At 37.2% G+C, this 17,767-nt stretch overlaps 1 protein-coding gene across 2 annotated transcripts in view; it reads left to right on the top strand.

The window, feature by feature from the left end:
• GPR89A (G protein-coupled receptor 89A) overlaps window positions 1–17,767 on the top strand; it is a 70,050-nt gene that overhangs the window by 48,490 nt on the left and 3,793 nt on the right. For both annotated transcript variants that reach the window (XM_054563260.1, XM_054563261.1), the window contains 4 exons: window positions 4,951–5,060; window positions 12,445–12,533; window positions 13,428–13,520; window positions 16,947–17,042. In XM_054563260.1, coding sequence (XP_054419235.1) covers window positions 4,951–5,060; window positions 12,445–12,533; window positions 13,428–13,520; window positions 16,947–17,042 — 388 coding nt within the window. The remainder of the gene's footprint in view (window positions 1–4,950; window positions 5,061–12,444; window positions 12,534–13,427; window positions 13,521–16,946; window positions 17,043–17,767) is intronic.

Below are 17,767 nucleotides of genomic sequence, written 5' to 3'. Positions count from 1 at the left end.
TATAGGTGAGATCATATGGTATTTGTCTTTTACCAACTGGCTTATTTCACTTAACATAATATTGTCCAGTTCTATCAAGGTTGTCGCAAAAAGTAGGAGTTCTTTCTTTCTTCCTTTCTTTTTTCTTTCTTTTTTTCTTTCTTTTAAATGTCAAGATCCATTATAAAATATTAAAAAATTTAAGTCCATTATAAAGTCTGAGCAATTAAAACAAGACACCAGCACAGAAATAATCAAGTAGATCAATGAAATAAAATGAGCATTCTAGAAACAAATGTATATACCTGTCTAACAACATAATATGTGATTAAATTGATATTTAAAATCAGTGGGGAAAATAAGGCTTTTTCAAAAAATAAGGTGCATGGACAACTATTACTTGAAATATAACAAATATAAAGCCATATTTTACACATTACACAAGAAATATTCAGGTGAGTTAAAAATCAATATGTAAAATCTAAGGAGTTTTAGGAGAAAGTACAAAATAATACCAACAGAGACAAGAGGGAAGGAGGGAGGTGGGGCAGGGAAAAGGAAGGGACGAGGAAAGTCAAGGAACATATAGCAAGGACTCATGGACAAAACCAAAGAGGAAGACCTGTGGGAGGTAAGGAGGAAGGGGGCACAGGAAAGTGGTGGGGGGTAGGCAGAGACAAATGTATTTGAGAAAATAAATTTTAAAAAAAGAAAAAAATAATTTTAAGGATTGAAAATAAACATTTTAAAATTTGTTTCTTGAGGGAAATTTTGTATTAGTAGCTTTCAATTATGCATTTTCTACTGGTCTTTAAATAACTTCAGATGATGCTTCCAATAAAAAAAGAATTATTTTTTAATTCACCACATTACAGAGTTGATTTTTAAGGGTTTTTTAATTAAAAATAATAATAATAATATTTTTCTTACCCTGAAATAAAATATTCAAATGCAGAAAGCTATGAAGGAAAATATTGACAATATGACCATATTAAACATTTAAGACTACATAGTAATATACATATTTTAAAAAGTTAAAGGACAAGTAATAGAATAGGAAAGTATTTGCAACACATCTAAAAAAGGGTTAATAGGTGTTTTTAAGGAAAAAAATTCTACAATCATTTAATCAAAAAATGGATAAAGAATACCAAAAAGTCATTTAAAGCTTTTTAGAAATAATATAAATAGGCAAGAAATGTACAAAAACAGGTATAGTTTCAACAAATAATAAAGTAACAAAATAACATCACTGTCATTATCAGATTAGTAAGTATTAAAAATATTGGTAATATCAAGTATTCGCAACTGTGAAAGGAACTGGGTATTCATAGACTCTTTTTCTTCATCTTAAAGCAGTCCCTTTACTATATTTTGCAATCCTAGTTTGGTGGAGGTGTATTCTTTCAGCCTTCTTTTGTCTGGGAAACACCTTATTTCACTTTCCATTTTGAGAGCCTTGATGGATAGAACAGTCTTGGTTGCAGGCCTTTGCTTTTCATGACTTGGACTATTTCTTGCCATTCCCTTCTGGCTTGCAGTGTTTCTGTTGAGAAGTCAGCTGCTAGCCATACCGGGGCTCCCTTGTATGTTACTACCTGTTTCTCTCTTGCTTCCTTCAGGATTCTGTTTGTCTTTGATATTTGCCATTTTAATGATGATGTGTCTTGGAGTGGGCCTCACTGGGTTCCTCTTAAATGGGACCCGCTGTGCTTCCTGGACTTGTGTGACTTTTCTCTCCTCAAATGAGGGAAGTTTTCCATCATTACTTTTTCCAACAGGTTCTCTATCCCTTGCTCCTCTTCTTCTCCTTCTGGTATCCTTATTATATGGATATTATTAGGTTTCAGGTTGTCCTGCATTTCCCTAAATGCCTCTTCATTCTTTTTGAGTCTGTTTTTAATTTTCTTGCTCTTTCAGGGAGCTTTATTCTACCTTGCCCTCCAGCTCACTGATTCGATCCTCTGCTCCATCTAGCCTGCTTTTGATTCCTTCTACTGTGTTCTTCAATTCAGAAATTGCATTCTTCATTTCTTCTTGCCTTTTATTGATAGTTTCTATGCCCTTTTTCATGTTGAAATAGTTTGCAGTAAGTTCCTCATAGTTTGCCTGTAGTTTTTGGTAATTCTTTCTGAGCTCACAGAGCTCATCCAGCTTCCTTAGAACCGTTGTTTGGAACTCAGTATCTGATAGTTAACTTGCCTCAGTTTCATTTAGTTCTCTTTGTGAGATTCCTCCTTTCCCTTTGAGTGGGTGAGTGTTTCTTTGTCTTCCCATTATTTGTGAGACTCTTCTTTTCTGCTTCTGCTTCTTAAATTGATCTGTCTTGATTCCCTATCTCTGTGATGTGAACTTCTGTGGTAAGAGACCGCTGCTGTTTTTTTTCTGGACCTGCCTCTGATGATGTCAGAAGTTGACCCTGGCTGACCTTAGGCAGTCTGCTCAAGACTTCCAGGAGTCTACTGACTGTGGCTGTCTCCTTCAGCTGTTAATCTCGTTACTCTGCACTCAGCAGGCTGGCTTAGACAGCTCAGGGCAGGGCGGAGGGTTATTGGGTCCTCTCATGCTGCTGCCACTCAGAGAAGTGGTCTGCCTGAGCCAGATGGCTTCTGCCTTATGGGGGAGGAATCAGCACTTGGATCCTGCTGGCTACTCTCCCCATTCTCTCCCCAAAGCCTCGGTCTGCAGTCTCTCAAATGTCTCTAGATCACTCTGTGCCCCTTTTTTCCAGGGATCAACTATCTGTGGCTGCCAGTCTGCACTCAGCAGGGCAGCTTAGACAGCACAGGTGGGGCAGACTACCTCCTGTTGTGGGGTTATTGGGTCCTGTCATGTTGTTGCTGCTCAGCGAAGTGGTCTGCCTGAGCAAAATGGCTGCTGCCATATGGGGAATGAGTCTGCACCAGGATCCCACCAGCTAGTCTCTCAGTTCTCTCCCCAAAGCCTTCTTCCCCAGTCTCCCCTCAGGTTTCTCTAACCCGCTTGCCCCCACCTTTGCCGGAGACCAAGGTAAGTGGCTGTAAATAAAACTTTATGCATTGGCCCTTTAAACGGCTCTTTGCGTCTCCAACTGCCTGTCTCTGGTAGAGAGCAACCCCGCCGCTCTTTGCAGCTGGTTATCTGTGTCCTTTTTGGGCTCTGGTGCTATAGGCTGGAGTTCCATGCTTATCGTTTAGATCTTGCACTTCTGAGGGAGATCCCACTGGCCGTTTCAATATCCTTCTGGTGCTGCCGCCCATGGGTGCCCTGCCCACCTTCTCAAGTCTCTACCGCACTCCTTACCAGTCAGGTTGCTAAAGCTGATTCTTCTGTCCACGGTAATAAGGCTCCTCTCTCACTATTGTTCAGTTGTTTGTTCCAGGTGGTTTCTCCACAATTTAGTTGTAATTCCAGATTGGTACTGGGAGGAGGTCATTGTAACTTCCACTTACTCCTCTGCCACCTTGATTCCCCCAATTCTCACATCTGTTGATCATACCTGTGAGCCTGGTATAGGGCCACAATTCAAGGTCAGTCCCTCACGTAATCAACCAGTTCTACTCCACGGCCAATCATTGTGTTTGTTGTATTGTAGACATTGAAACTAAGGATAATAGAAATGTGCTTTGTGCTCCCTCTCTTTAATCCAGTGTGGTAAGATGAAGTGTGCTTTTAAATGGATAGGACAGAACTTCTTCCTTATTTATATACTTGTTCCAGCTTTCCCAACTATGAAAATAGGAAAACTAAAAGTTTTAAATCTTGTCAACTCAAAATCTCCCTAGATCTGAGCCTGTTCTTGGTTATTAATTATATCTTCCAGCAATGCTGAGTTACAGTGAATGTGCATATAATTAAAGGAAAAGGCAGAAAGGGCCAAATTGGAGCTATATTTCACTCACTCAGTATCCAAGCAAAGGTCATTTTGAGAAGGAAATAACTAAATCAACGAGGCCTAATATTCTTTATTGTTAATACCATTTTAGGCAATAGCTTAAAAAATTTAGCCCATAGAAATGCCATTGGTATTATTTGCATTAGTCCCAAATATAAATAACCAATACTGTTTCTTCCTCCTCAGGACTTCTATTCCCTGTCACCTAAAAATGTCCACCTTGAGTTAAGTTTTTCTTTAGTCCTACCACTCTATTTTTATTAGATTCATACTGGTTTATTTTAGGCCTGTAGGTTTGGGCCCATTATACCCTTCAAGTAACCATTTATGCACAACTGATCTTAGTTTTCCTCACAAAGACACTGTTCTTTATACCTACGTGGTGGGCTAGAATATGCCAACAGCTACTGCTGAGGTGGTGGGTTCTCCAAACACCAAGAGGACAAGGGAAAGCATAGTAAGGCATAGTAAGTTACCTGTTAACTTATCCAGTAGTGGGAGGAGATTGGAGTTAGAGGGAGAATGATGATGTTTTAGAAGAGTCCAGGTTCATGTGATTTTGCTGGAGTGTTTTTCTTTTTTTCTGCTTTTGGGAAGAAACATTTATTGAGTTCGTACCCTGTACCTGGTCCTTTAGCTACATGTGTTAGCTATTACTGTATTTTTTGTCCTGAAATGATAATAGTAATAATTATTAATATGTGTATATCACTTTGTCGTTTACAACGTGAGTTCTTTTATACTACTTCATTGATCTTCACAACTATCCAGAGATGAGGAAATGAAAACTCAAAGGTCTCTCAGCTTCTGAGTGACAGAGCCAATCCTCAAACTTCTTACTTACTCCAAATTCTGTGATCTTCACTTAGGCCTCATTGCTTTTGGGAGTGTATAGTTTCCCCACCGCTGTAAGGTATAGAAAAGTAGGACTCCAGAATTTGCATCCTTCCCTGAACACCTCAGCAGAAAAAGGCAGAGGCAGTTATGAGACTAGGAGGTGAAGGAGAATGGACTACGAGGGTCCATGCTTCCTTGCTGAGGTTTTTGTTGTGTTTGTGTTTGTGTTTTGGTTATTTGTTTTTTGTTTTTAATTTCAGAATGGCAATGACACGGAGAACTATGTTCCAGAAGGGGGAGGTACATAACAAACCATCAGGATTCTGGGGAATGATAAAGAGTGTTACCACTTCAGCCCCAGGAAGTGAAAGTATCCTTTATCTCTCTGCTTGATTCTTTTTTTTTTTTTTTTAATTAAAGTTGACATTCAATATCATATTAGTTTCAGGTGTGTACCATAATGATTAGCTATTTATTATAATTAATGAAGTGATCCCCATGATAAGTGTAGTACCCAGCTGACACCATACATCCTTTTTCTCAACTCTGCACCACACACAAGAGAAAAAGGTAGTATTGAAATAGTCTTTTCTAAGGAAGCTGACTGCATCTGTACTCCAGCAGGCCAGGGCTAGGCTTAGGAAATACATTATGTGCAGTCATCTTTCCAGTACCCATAGACAATCATAAAATGGTAAAACCACTGTCCTTCAGTTGGACAGGTCCTAACAACTGAGTCTTTCCATTTTACAGATGAGAAAAGAGAGCCAGAGGAAGTTAAGTCACATAGTGGTTTGTGGCAAAGATAGAACCAGAACTGTGATCTCCCTTTCTTAGTTCTTTCCACTGCACTACTACGTTTTCCAACTCTGAAAAACAACTACAAAACATAATGGCTCCTTAAAATGTATGGTCTGTATATAAGATATTAAGGGCCCATTTCTAAAACAGTCAGTTTTCCTAAACAAATTTTAAGCAGCTCTATATCTCCAGTGACTTTTTGGTTTAAAAATCAAGGATATTGGGTTAATGGATTGCTGTTGGCCCACCTAGTTACAGTGTTAAGCTAATTCCCAAATTGAGTAACCATATCTCTTTGTGGCTATCAGGCTATCAAATCAAAAATTGGGGGGGCCCAGGACTGGGAGAGCATATTCCTGTTTCTCTGGCCTGAGAAGTCCAAATTCCCTTTTGCTTCAGTTAAAAGAAAAGGATGTAATCTTTTCTTGCTCTAAATTATAACATATATTTCTGGGATCAAATGCAGTTAAGAATTCAACCAAAGAAAGATAAGATGACGGGGGCGGGGGTGGGGGCAGAGGGGATGGATTACTTTAAATTAATTTAATCAAGAAACAGCTATTTCACATTTCCTAAAATGATGAACAGCTTACAGCGTCGCTTTTCAAGGAGCTTACTGTCTAATCATGATGGGGCAGACCTGTGTAACTAGTTAAACTCTCTTGTTTGGTGGCTGGACCATGCCAATAGTAGCCACTACTGAGGAAAGAGCTGAAGGGATGATTTATGTAATAGTGGGAAAAATCAGAGAGGAGGGAGGATTTTTTTTTTTTTAAGTTTTATTTTTTCTTGTTTCTTTTTTTTTATTGTTGTTTAGTTACACTTGTTTCCATTTTCCCGCCATTCCTTTACTCTCCCCTGCCCTACCGACCCCCGACCTTCCACTTCCAAACCTCCCCTGTCCCTGTTGTCTTTGTCCATGGGTCCTTATGCATGTTTCTTCAATTGGCCCTTGCCCTTCTTTCCCCTGTTATCTCCCCCCACCCCTCTGGTCACTGTCAGTTTGTTATTTATTTCCATGTCTCTGGTTCTATTTTGCTCGCTTGTTTTGTTGATTAGGTTCCACTTATAAGTGAGATCATATGGTATTTGTCTTTCACTGCCTGGCTTATCTCAATTAGCAAAATGCTCTACAGTTCCATCCATGCTGCTGTGAAAGGTGGGAGTCCCTTGTTTCTTTCTGCTGCATAGTGTAAATGTACCACAGTTTTTTGATCCACTCATTTACCAATGGGCCCCCAGGCTGCTTCCAGCACCTGGCTATTGTAAATTGTGCTGCTATGAACATTGAGGTGCATAGGTTCTTTTGAATTGGTGTTTTATGAGCCTTAGGGTATAATCCCAGCAGTGGAATAGCTGGGTCAAAAGGCAGTTCCATTTTTCGCTTTTTGAGGAAATTGCAAACTGTTTTCCACAGTGGGAGCACCACTCTGCATTCCCACCAACAGTGTACTAGGCTTCCCTTTTCTCCACAACCTCACCAGCACCCATTGTTTGTTGATTTATTTATGATGGCCGTTCTCACTGGTGTGAAGTGGTATGTCATTGTGGTTTTAATTTGCATTTCTCTGATGGCTAGTGATGAGCATCCTTTCATATGCCTCTGGGCCTTGTTTATGTCTTCCTTGGAGAAGTATCTGTTCAGGTCCTTTACCGACTTTTTAACTGGATTGTTTGTCTTCCCGGAGTGGAGCTGTGTGAGTTTTTTTATATATTTTGAAGATAAACCCCTGTCCAAGGTATGATTGGCAAATATATTTTCCCATACAGTTGGTTCCCCTTTCATTTTGCTGATGTTCTCTTTAGCTATGCAGAAGCTTCTTATTTTGATGAAGTCCCATTTGTTTATTCTTTCCTTTATGTCCCTTGCTCTAGGGGACATATCGGTGAAAATATTATGGCATGGGATACCTGAGAGTTTCCTGCCTATGTTCTCCTCTAGCACTTTTATGGTGTCATGACTTATATTTAAGTCTTTTATCCATCTTGAGTTTTTTTTGTGTGTATGGTATAAGTTGGTGGTCGAATTTCAATTTTTTCCATGTAGCTGTCCAGCTCTCCCAACATCATTTGTTGAAGAGGTTATTTTTACTCCATTTTATGCTTCTGCCTCCTTTGGAATATTAAATGACCATAAAGACATTGGTTTATTTCTAAGGTCTCTATTCTGTTCCATTGATCTATGCATCTGTTGTTATGCCAGTACCAGACTGTTTTGATTATAGAGGCCTTGTACTATAGTTTGATGTCAGGTATTATGATCCCTCCTACTTTGTTCTTTCTCAAAATTGCTGCAGCTATTCAGGGTCATTTATGGTTCCTTATAAATTTTTTAAATGTTTGTTCTATGTCTGTGAAATATGTCTTTGGTATTTTAATAGGGATTGCATTGAATCTATAAATTGCTTTGGGTAGTATGGACATTTTGATGATGTTAATTCTTCTTATCCATGAACACGGTATATACTTCCATTTATTTGTGTCTTCCTTAATTTCTTTCTTCATTGTTGTAAAGTTTCCTGCGAACAGATCTTTTCCCTCCTTGGTGAGCTTTATTCCTAGGTACTTTATTTTTCTTCTTGCTATAGCAAATGGGATTTTTTTCCTGATTTCTGATTCTGGTATTTCATTGTTGGTGTACAAAAATACCTTCAATGTCTGAATATTGACTTTGTATCCTGCTATTTTGCCAAATTCACTTATTAAGTTGAGTAGTTTATTGGTGAAGTCTATGGGGTTTTCTGTGTACATTATGTCATCTGGAAACGGTGATAGTTTTACTTCCTCCTTTCCAATTTGGATGCCTTTTATTTCTTTTTCTTGTCTGATTGCTGTGGCTAGGACTTCCAATACTATGTTAAACAGAAGAGGTGAAAGTGGACAACCTTATTTTGTTCCTGATCTTAGTGGGAAAGCTTTTAGTTTTTGCTCTTTGAGTGTGGTGTTTGCTGTAGGTTTTTCATATATGGCCTTTATTATGTTGAGGTATGCCCCCTTTATTCCCACTTTGTTGAGTGTTTTTATCGTGAATGGATGCTGTACCTTATCAAATGCTTTTCTGCATCTATTGACATGATCATGTGGTTTTTGTCTTTCCTTTTGTCTATATGATGTATTACATTTATTGGTTCGTGAATATTTAACCATCCCTGCATCCCTGGGATGAATCCTACTTGATCATGGTGTATCATCTTTTTAATGTGCAGTTTGCTGGTATTTTGTTGAGGATTTTAGTGTCATCAGCAATATTTGCCTGTAGTTTTCTTTCTTGATTGTGTCTTTATGTGGTTTTGGGATTAGGATGATGCTGGTCTCCTAAAAAAAGTTTGGGAGTCTTCCCTCTTGGAGTTTTTGGAATAGTCTGTGAAGGATAGGGGTTAGCTCTTCCTTAAAAGTTCTGTGAAATTCTCCTGTGAAACCGTCCAATCCAGGGCTTTTGTGTGCCAGGAGTTTTCTGATTACTGCTTCAATTTCACCAGCTGTTATCGGTCTGTTCAGGCTTTCTGCTTCTTCTTCATTCAGTGTTGGAAGGTTATATTTTTCTAGAAATTTGTCCATTTCACCCAGGTTTTCAAATTTCTTGGCATATAGTTAGTTGCTCATAGTAATTTCTTATAATCCTTTGTATTTCTGTGGTATCAGTTGTTATTTCTCCTCTTTCATTTCTGATATTATTTTTTTGGTCCTCTCCCTTTTTTTCTTGATGAGTCTGCTTAAAGACTTGTCGATTTTATTTATCTTTTCAAAGAACCAGTTCCTGGACATGTTGATTCTGTGAAATGTACTTTTCGTCTCTATATCATACAGTTGTGCTCTGATCTTGGTTATTTCCTTCCTTCTGCTCACTCTGGGCTTTGTTTGTTGTTGGTTCTCTATTGAAGCTGTAGGGTTAGGTCATTTATTTGAAATGTTTCTATCTTTTTACAGTAGGCCTGTGTTGCTATGAACTTCCTTCTCAGGACTGCCTTCGCTGTGTCCCATAGGTTTTAAACTGTTGTATGTTCATTTTCATTTGTTTCCAGAAAATTTTTTATTGCTTACCTGATCTCATTATTGACCCATTCCTTGTTTCAAAACATGCTATTCACTCTCCTTGAGTTTGAATGTTTTTGAGTTTTTTCCTTAAGGTTGGTTTCTAGTTTCAAGCCCTTGTGGTCCGGGAAAATGCTTGTTATAATTTCAATTTCCCTGAATTTGTTGAGGCTTGTTTTGTGTCCTACCATGTGGTCTGTCTTTGAAAGTGTCCCATGTGCATTTGAAAAGAATATGTATTTTGCTTCTTTGGGATGGAAGGTTCTATGTATGTAGGTTAAGTCCATTTGATCTAAAGCGTTGTTCATTTCCACAATATCCTTATTGACATTTTGTTTGGAAGATCTGTCCATTTTTGACAGTGGGGTGTTAAAATCCCCTACTATCAATGTGCAGCTGTGTATATCTTTCTTGAAGTCCTCCAAGATTTTCCTTATATATTTGGGTGCTTCCATGTTGGGTGCATATAGGTCTACAATGTTTATGTCTTCTTGATGGATTCTTCCTTTGAGAATTATGAAGTGACCTTCTGGGTCTTTTTTTATGGCCTCTGTTTTGAAATCTATGTTGTCTGATGTAAATATTGCTACCTCGTCTCTTTTTTCCCTGCCCATTTGCTTGGAATATATTTTTCCACCCCTTTACTTTCAGTCTGCATAGGTCCTTTGTTCTGATGTGGGTCTCTCATAGACAGCATTTGTGTGGGTCATGTTTTCTAATCCACACAACTACCCTGTGTCTTTTGATTGGGGTATTTAATCCATTTACATTTAAAGTTGTTATTGATAGGTACTTATTAATTTTTTTTTCTTTGAACCTGTGATCCTCTCTTTCTCTTTTTCTTCATCTTCTTAAAGCAGTCGCTTTAGCATATCTTGCTGTGCTGGTTTGGTGGAGGTGTATTCTTTTAGCCCTCTTTTGTCTCGGAAACACCTTATTTCGCCTTCTATTTTAATTGAGAGCCTTGATGGATAGAACAGTCTTGGTTGCAGGCCTTTGCTTTTCATGACTTGGACTATTTCTTGCCATTCCCTTCTGGCTTGCAGTGTTTCTGTTGAGAAGTCAGCTGCTAGCCATACCGGGGCTCCCTTGTATGTTACTACCTGTTTCTCTCTTGCTTCCTTCAGGATTCTGTTTGTCTTTGATATTTGCCATTTTAATGATGATGTGTCTTGGAGTGGGCCTCACTGGGTTCCTCTTAAATGGGACCCGCTGTGCTTCCTGGACTTGTGTGACTTTTCTCTCCTCAAATGAGGGAAGTTTTCCATCATTACTTTTTCCAACAGGTTCTCTATCCCTTGCTCCTCTTCTTCTCCTTCTGGTATCCTTATTATATGGATATTATTAGGTTTCAGGTTGTCCTGCATTTCCCTAAATGCCTCTTCATTCTTTTTGAGTCTGTTTTTAATTTTCTTGCTCTTTCAGGGAGCTTTATTCTACCTTGCCCTCCAGCTCACTGATTCGATCCTCTGCTCCATCTAGCCTGCTTTTGATTCCTTCTACTGTGTTCTTCAATTCAGAAATTGCATTCTTCATTTCTTCTTGCCTTTTATTGATAGTTTCTATGCCCTTTTTCATGTTGAAATAGTTTGCAGTAAGTTCCTCATAGTTTGCCTGTAGTTTTTGGTAATTCTTTCTGAGCTCACAGAGCTCATCCAGCTTCCTTAGAACCGTTGTTTGGAACTCAGTATCTGATAGTTAACTTGCCTCAGTTTCATTTAGTTCTCTTTGTGAGATTCCTCCTTTCCCTTTGAGTGGGTGAGTGTTTCTTTGTCTTCCCATTATTTGTGAGACTCTTCTTTTCTGCTTCTGCTTCTTAAATTGATCTGTCTTGATTCCCTATCTCTGTGATGTGAACTTCTGTGGTAAGAGACCGCTGCTGTTTTTTTTCTGGACCTGCCTCTGATGATGTCAGAAGTTGACCCTGGCTGACCTTAGGCAGTCTGTTTGAGACTTCCAGGAATCTACTGACTGTGGCTCTCTCCTTCACTTGTTAATCTAGTCACTGTACTCTCAGCAGGCCAGCTTCGGCACCACAGAGTGGGATAGAGTCGAGGAGAAAGAAGTTAGATTAAAGTCAATGTTTCTGTTTCAGAAGGAACTGTTCTTATTGTTTTTATTGCTTATAATCCATAAAAGCCAAATTTTAGTTTTTAGCTATCTTAGTGACACAAGTCAACAAAAATATCAGGATTCTTTAACTTCTCTGAGACTATTTTCTTAATTGGAGAGAATAATAGCATGACCTCACTGAATTCTTGAAAGTGGCATAGTGTAGTGGAAAGAGCAGGCTTTGTAGTAAGACAGATCGGACTTTGCATCCACGCCTATTAGCTGTGTGACTTTCAGCAAATTATTTGATTCTCTGAGCTTTACTTTACTTTTTTTACTTTTACTGCCAAATGGATAAAAATACCTATCTCACAGGAGTGTTATGAGAATAATAGAAGATAATGTCTCTAAAGAAGTAAAAAGGTAATGTCTATAAATCATAGCCAGTATTAGAACTCAGTAAATATTAGTTCCCTTTTCTAATGTTGTATTTATTCAGATAATGTAGGAGAAACTATACTGTATTAAAGGTGTTTTTCTTACTTTGTAACCACTTGATATTTCCAAGATTACATTTGACTTAATCTAACTAGATTAAGCAAAAAAAATAAAACCATCTGTCTGAGCTACTTGAGGTAATAAGAACCTGAGTGGTAGGATGTTTGGTGTGATGCTCTTGATGAAGCAGCTTTTACACACCTGTATTTGAGGTTGGGAAAATTGCTCTGAAATAGTACTGCTGGCTATGAAGCAGGAAATTGTAGGCAGTTTCTAGGATCCACTATAGGAGAAACCAAAAGCATATGCTTTCTTCATTTCTATTTCTTGAAACTTCTGTGGTTTAAACCTTGATGCCCATTTTGTGCCAGATCTTACTCTTATTCAGCAGGAAGTGGATGCTTTGGAAGAACTAAGCAGACAGCTTTTTCTGGAAACAGCTGATCTATATGCTACCAAGGTAAGAGCAAGGAAATGGAAGTGTGCTTTTTGGCCATATGATTGAAGAGAGAACAAGACTAAGTAGCTTAGTAGTGTCCTCTATGGCCAAGCAGGGCAAGAAACACCTCATAGCTTGAATATTAGCCACGAAGCATTAGAAACCTGCACTCTTCATGACATTAATCCTACCACTAGCAAAATCCTTAACGGAACACTCTCAATAATAGAAAATAGTAGGATTGTCAAAAGAGGCTGTTCAACATCTAGGAAGGTGGCACACACCACTTCGTACTGACCCAGGATCGAGATAGTAGCTCCTCTGATTGTTCTTTATTCCCTTGCAAGTTATAAAAGCAGCAAGACACTTTTTTGCCATGATCTAGCCATATTTTAAAGGATCCAGATTGAGAAATGGCCTAACTGCAAGAAGTAACTTTTCTATTTACACCTAAAATGCATTATAATGTAAGTATGCAAAATATATTAGTTAAGGTTGTTCCAACTATTTTAATCCTTTTTGAGGATCACTTCACAGGAGTAGACCTATAGGATAGACGTTAACATAAACTTTAGGGACAGATAGACCTGAGCCTATCTTCCCCTCCTCACCAGCTGTATGTCCTTTGGCAAGTTATTTAACGTCTTAAGTTTCAGTTGTCTGATCTGTAAAATTAAGATGATAGAACATAACTAAAAAAGAGTTATGAAGATTAAAGAAGATAGTGCACATAAGGTGTTTGTCTCACATTCTGGCTTAAAGCAGTATTCAGTAAATGTTGCCCACTACTATTATTATTTTAATATTATTATTATTATGTGTGGTATTTTTACTTAGCCTGAACAAGTAATTCATTTTTGTTAAATATAAATTTACATTTAACTAAGACTGTGTTTTGTGTTTGTTTTCCCTCAGGAGAGAATAGAATACTCCAAAACTTTCAAGGGGAAATATTTTAATTTTCTGGGTTACTTTTTCTCTATTTACTGTGTTTGGAAAATTTTCATGGTAAGTATATTATTTTTAACTGTCAGGGTTTAGGTCATTTATCCCGGTAATGACAGACAGAGAAAAGTGGGTTTGACTGAGGCATTGAACTATTCAATTCCAACCTAATTTTGAAATCCAGTTGTGTTAACAGAGAATGTGATCTTTCATATCTTTGAGTCCCCCTCTTTTTCCCTTCTCCTTTTTAAGTCACCTGGAGAAGAGAGGTTGCATTTTTCTTGTGTCAGAAGTCTGAATTATGAAATGTGTCATTATTATTGTGTCATAAGGTCTTAAATTATTGTGTCATAAGGTCTTAAATTATGAAATACGTGAAGCAAATATGAAAGTTTATTTTACATTCTGCTTTCCATACTATTCATGAGTATGTGACTGTATGTAACTCAACTCATACCTTCAGCCCAGAACAGAAGCCACCTGTCCTTTTTAATAACATGTATATACCTAAATATTAAGTCCAAAATAAATTCTAAAATGTATTTCTATAAATAAATTCATCTTATGTGTTTATAGACCTTATTCTTTTGTGGCTCTCCTTTAGTATTTATTCTTTATGGGCAGTTTATTTGTCTTTACTTGTGACTCATCTGCAGGTATTAATGGATTTCAGTGTGATTATAAAAGAGTCTGATTTGACTTTCTGATGTGGTAACCTTTCTACTGGGACTGTTTTTGCACAAGGAGGAGCTCTGTCACCTCATTAGTTGATTTTAATCAATGCAGGATTCTGGATTTGATGGGTCTAATGTTATAATAATTTGATGTCAGTACCTATTCAGCTGACATTCTTAAATTTTGATTCATTCTGTGGGAGAAGATGAAGATAGTGTGTCCAATTAGCTAAGCTACTGAATGAAAACTTATCCTGAGATGCAGCCTTTAGAGGAGCATATAATATTTTTTTCAATTAGAGTGGAGGTTCAATATTATATCAGCTTCAGGTGTAAAGCATAATGATTGAACATTTATATAATTTATGAAATGATCCCTTCAATAAGTCTAGTACCTAGTTATTACAATATTATCAACTATATTTCCTAAGCTATACTTTACATCCCATGACTATTTTGTAACTGCCAATTTGTACTTCTTAATCTCTTCACCTTTTTCACCGAGCTCCTCAACCCCTCTCCCATGTTAAAACATATCACTTTTTAACAATTTTATTGAGGTATAATTGACATTCATTAGACTGCACACATTTAAAGTGTGTAGTTTGGTAAGCTTTGACAAAAGTACACTTGTGCAACAACCATCACCGCAATCAAGATAGAGAAAATGCCCACCTGTCACTTCCAAAAGTTTCCTTGTACCCCTTTGTAATGCCTCTCCCATGCCCCCAGCCCCCAGGCAACCACTGATCTGCTGTCATTATACATTAGTTTGTATTTTCTAGAACTTTATATAAATGGAATCTTACAGTATATACTTTTTTTCTGTTTGGCTCCTTTTACTCAACATAATTATTTTAAGTTTCATCCATATTATGTGTATCAATAGTTTATTCCTTTTATTGCTGAGTAGTATTCCATGCTATGGGTATACCACAACTTGTTTATCTCCTCTCCTGCTGATGGATATTGTTTGTTTCTAGTTTGGGGATATTACAAATAAAGCTACTGTGAACATTTGAGTACAAGTCTGTATGTGAACATATGCTCTTTTTTCTCTTGGGAGAAGAACTTAGATATGGAATAGCAGAATCACATAGCAGATATACGTTCAGTTATTGAAGAAATGGCCAAAATTTTCCAAAGAGGTTGTACAATTTACATTCCCACCTGCAGTGTATGAGAGTTTCAATTACCCCACATCCTCATCAACACTTCATATGGTCAGTCCTTTTAACTTCAGACATTCTAATAGGTATGAGATGGTATCGAATTTAATTCATATTTCCCTAATATCTAATGATGTCGAACAACCTTTCATGTGCTTATTTGCCACCTGTTCATCCTCTTTGATAATATATCTATTCATATTTTTGCCAGTTTTTAAATAACATTTGTTTTCTTTTTATTGGGTTTATATTCTGGAAATTCATTATCAAAGATGTGATTTTCAGATATATCCCAGTCAGTGGTTTGGCTTTTCATTCTCTTAACAGTATCTTTCAAAAAACAGAAGTTCTTGATTTGATCAAGTCCAGTTTATCTTTTCATTTCCGATTATGATGTATGCTTTTCGTGTTATGCTTTTTGCTGGAATGTTCTATAAATGTCAGTTAGTTCAAGTTTGATAGTATTGTTAAAGTTTTCTATACCCTTACTGATTTTCTACTACTCTTCTTACCAGTTGTTGAGAGAGGGGTGTTGAAATTTCCAACTATTGTGAATTTGTTTCTTTTTATAGTTCTATCAGGGTTTGTTTTTGGGGTTTTTTTTTTCATGTATTTTAAAGCTCTGTTATTAAGTATATACACATTTAGTGTCATTATGTACCCTATGTTGAAATGATCCTTTTTATCATTATGAAATGATGCTTTTAATCCCTGGCAGTATTTTTTACTATGAAATTTACTTTGCTGATATGAATGAATATAGACATTCCAGCTTCCTATTTATTAGTATTGGCATAATATATCTTTTTCAATACTTTTAACCTATTTGTATCTTTATATTTGCAGTGGGTTTCTTATAAGCATCATATAGGTGGGTCTTGCTCCTTTATTCAATCTGACCATCTCTGCCATTTAATTGGCATGTTTAGACAGCAGTCAGCCATATGCAGTGCACAGGTGAAATCCAGCCGTCACCTACTTTTGTAAATAAGGTTTTATTGGACGGAACCAAGCCCATTTCATCTACGTATTGTCTATGGCTACTATCTTACTACAGTGACAGCATTTGCTAACCTTTGATTTTGACCATGTACATTTAATGTAATTGATATAGTTGGCTTTAAAACAACCATAAACTATATGTTTTTATATGTCTGAACTGTCAACTGTTCCTTTTTACCCTTTTTCTCTTTTTTTCTTTTTGGCACCTTTTGGATTAATTGGGTATTTCTGATAATGCCATTTGATCTTCTTTATTGGCTTTTTGATGTTTTAGTGATCACTTTTAGAGCATTCAGAAAATAACCACAGGGAATAACCCTAGAGTTCCTTTATTCTCTCACCCTGGCTTCATGTACCAGAATATTACCTGTCTGGCTCCTGATAAATTAAGGCATATATGCTGTAGCCTATTCTTTACTCTTAACAGAAAAGAAAGCTAGGGTAGATAGGGACTTTTATTTGCATATATGTGAATACCCAGAATAGATTTCTTATATATGATTTAGGCTGAGAATAGAATTGCATTTTTAGGAACATCCAGCAGTACGATATATTGTGGTGATTAATTCATTATTCTGAATCACCTTTTTGAAATAATGGGTGATTACTGAAATGCTCTAATGTGAAGTTCTTTGTCTCTGCAGGCAACCATTAATATTGTTTTTGACCGAGTTGGGAAAACTGATCCTGTCACAAGAGGCATTGAGATCACTGTGAATTATCTGGGGATTCAATTTGATGTAAGAATTGTATTAAGATCCTCATTTCTTCTGTTTTTTTTTCTATTTTATCTGGTATAAATTACCATTATTAAGATTCTAATTCCTTACTATAAGGACTTGATTATGCTTTTGTTCTTCCCACTCTCCTCTGTATATTTTGACATATTTGTATGGCATACGTGTAAAGGGCATAAAACTTAATGAATTACTGGCACTTACTGTTCTCACAGATGCTGATTATTTCTATAGTTCCTCTTCTGCCTCTCTGTAGCCAGCTACCACGCACCAGGTTTTCCCCACCACACACTTGGAAATGCCTCTCTGTGATACTTAATGAGATCTTCAAACACACAACCTACCTTTGAGTTCTCTGGTAGAATATTAACTACTAATTAGTGTTCTGTGTTAGAACTGAAATGACTTCTGCTATAAAAAATAATCTATTAATTAATGTGGACTTTGAGCTAAAGATAACTGTAACCTATGCACAAATTTTTGTCATATTTCTACCTGTTTTACAATACCACTGTCATTCAACACACTCTTGTCCCGATTTAAATTTATCATCTTCATTTGTAGAATAGTATATTATTCAGATATAGAGATGGCCAGTGATCTTGGCTGATAGTAAGACCAATGTCATGTTCCTAGTCCCTGTGAGGTCCTCCTAGTCCCTATGGTCCTCGCCACAGGCTGCATGCTACCCCCATCCATTCATCTCAGCTGATCATGCCCCTGGTAGC

The sequence above is a fragment of the Pteronotus mesoamericanus genome, unplaced genomic scaffold (genome assembly GCF_021234165.1).
Source record: "Pteronotus mesoamericanus isolate MK-2021 breed Mesoamerican mustached bat unplaced genomic scaffold, CSHL_Meso_final scaffold_705, whole genome shotgun sequence".
Classification (NCBI taxonomy): Eukaryota; Metazoa; Chordata; class Mammalia; order Chiroptera; family Mormoopidae; genus Pteronotus; species Pteronotus mesoamericanus.
This window is presented reverse-complemented; position numbering and strand designations above follow the sequence as displayed.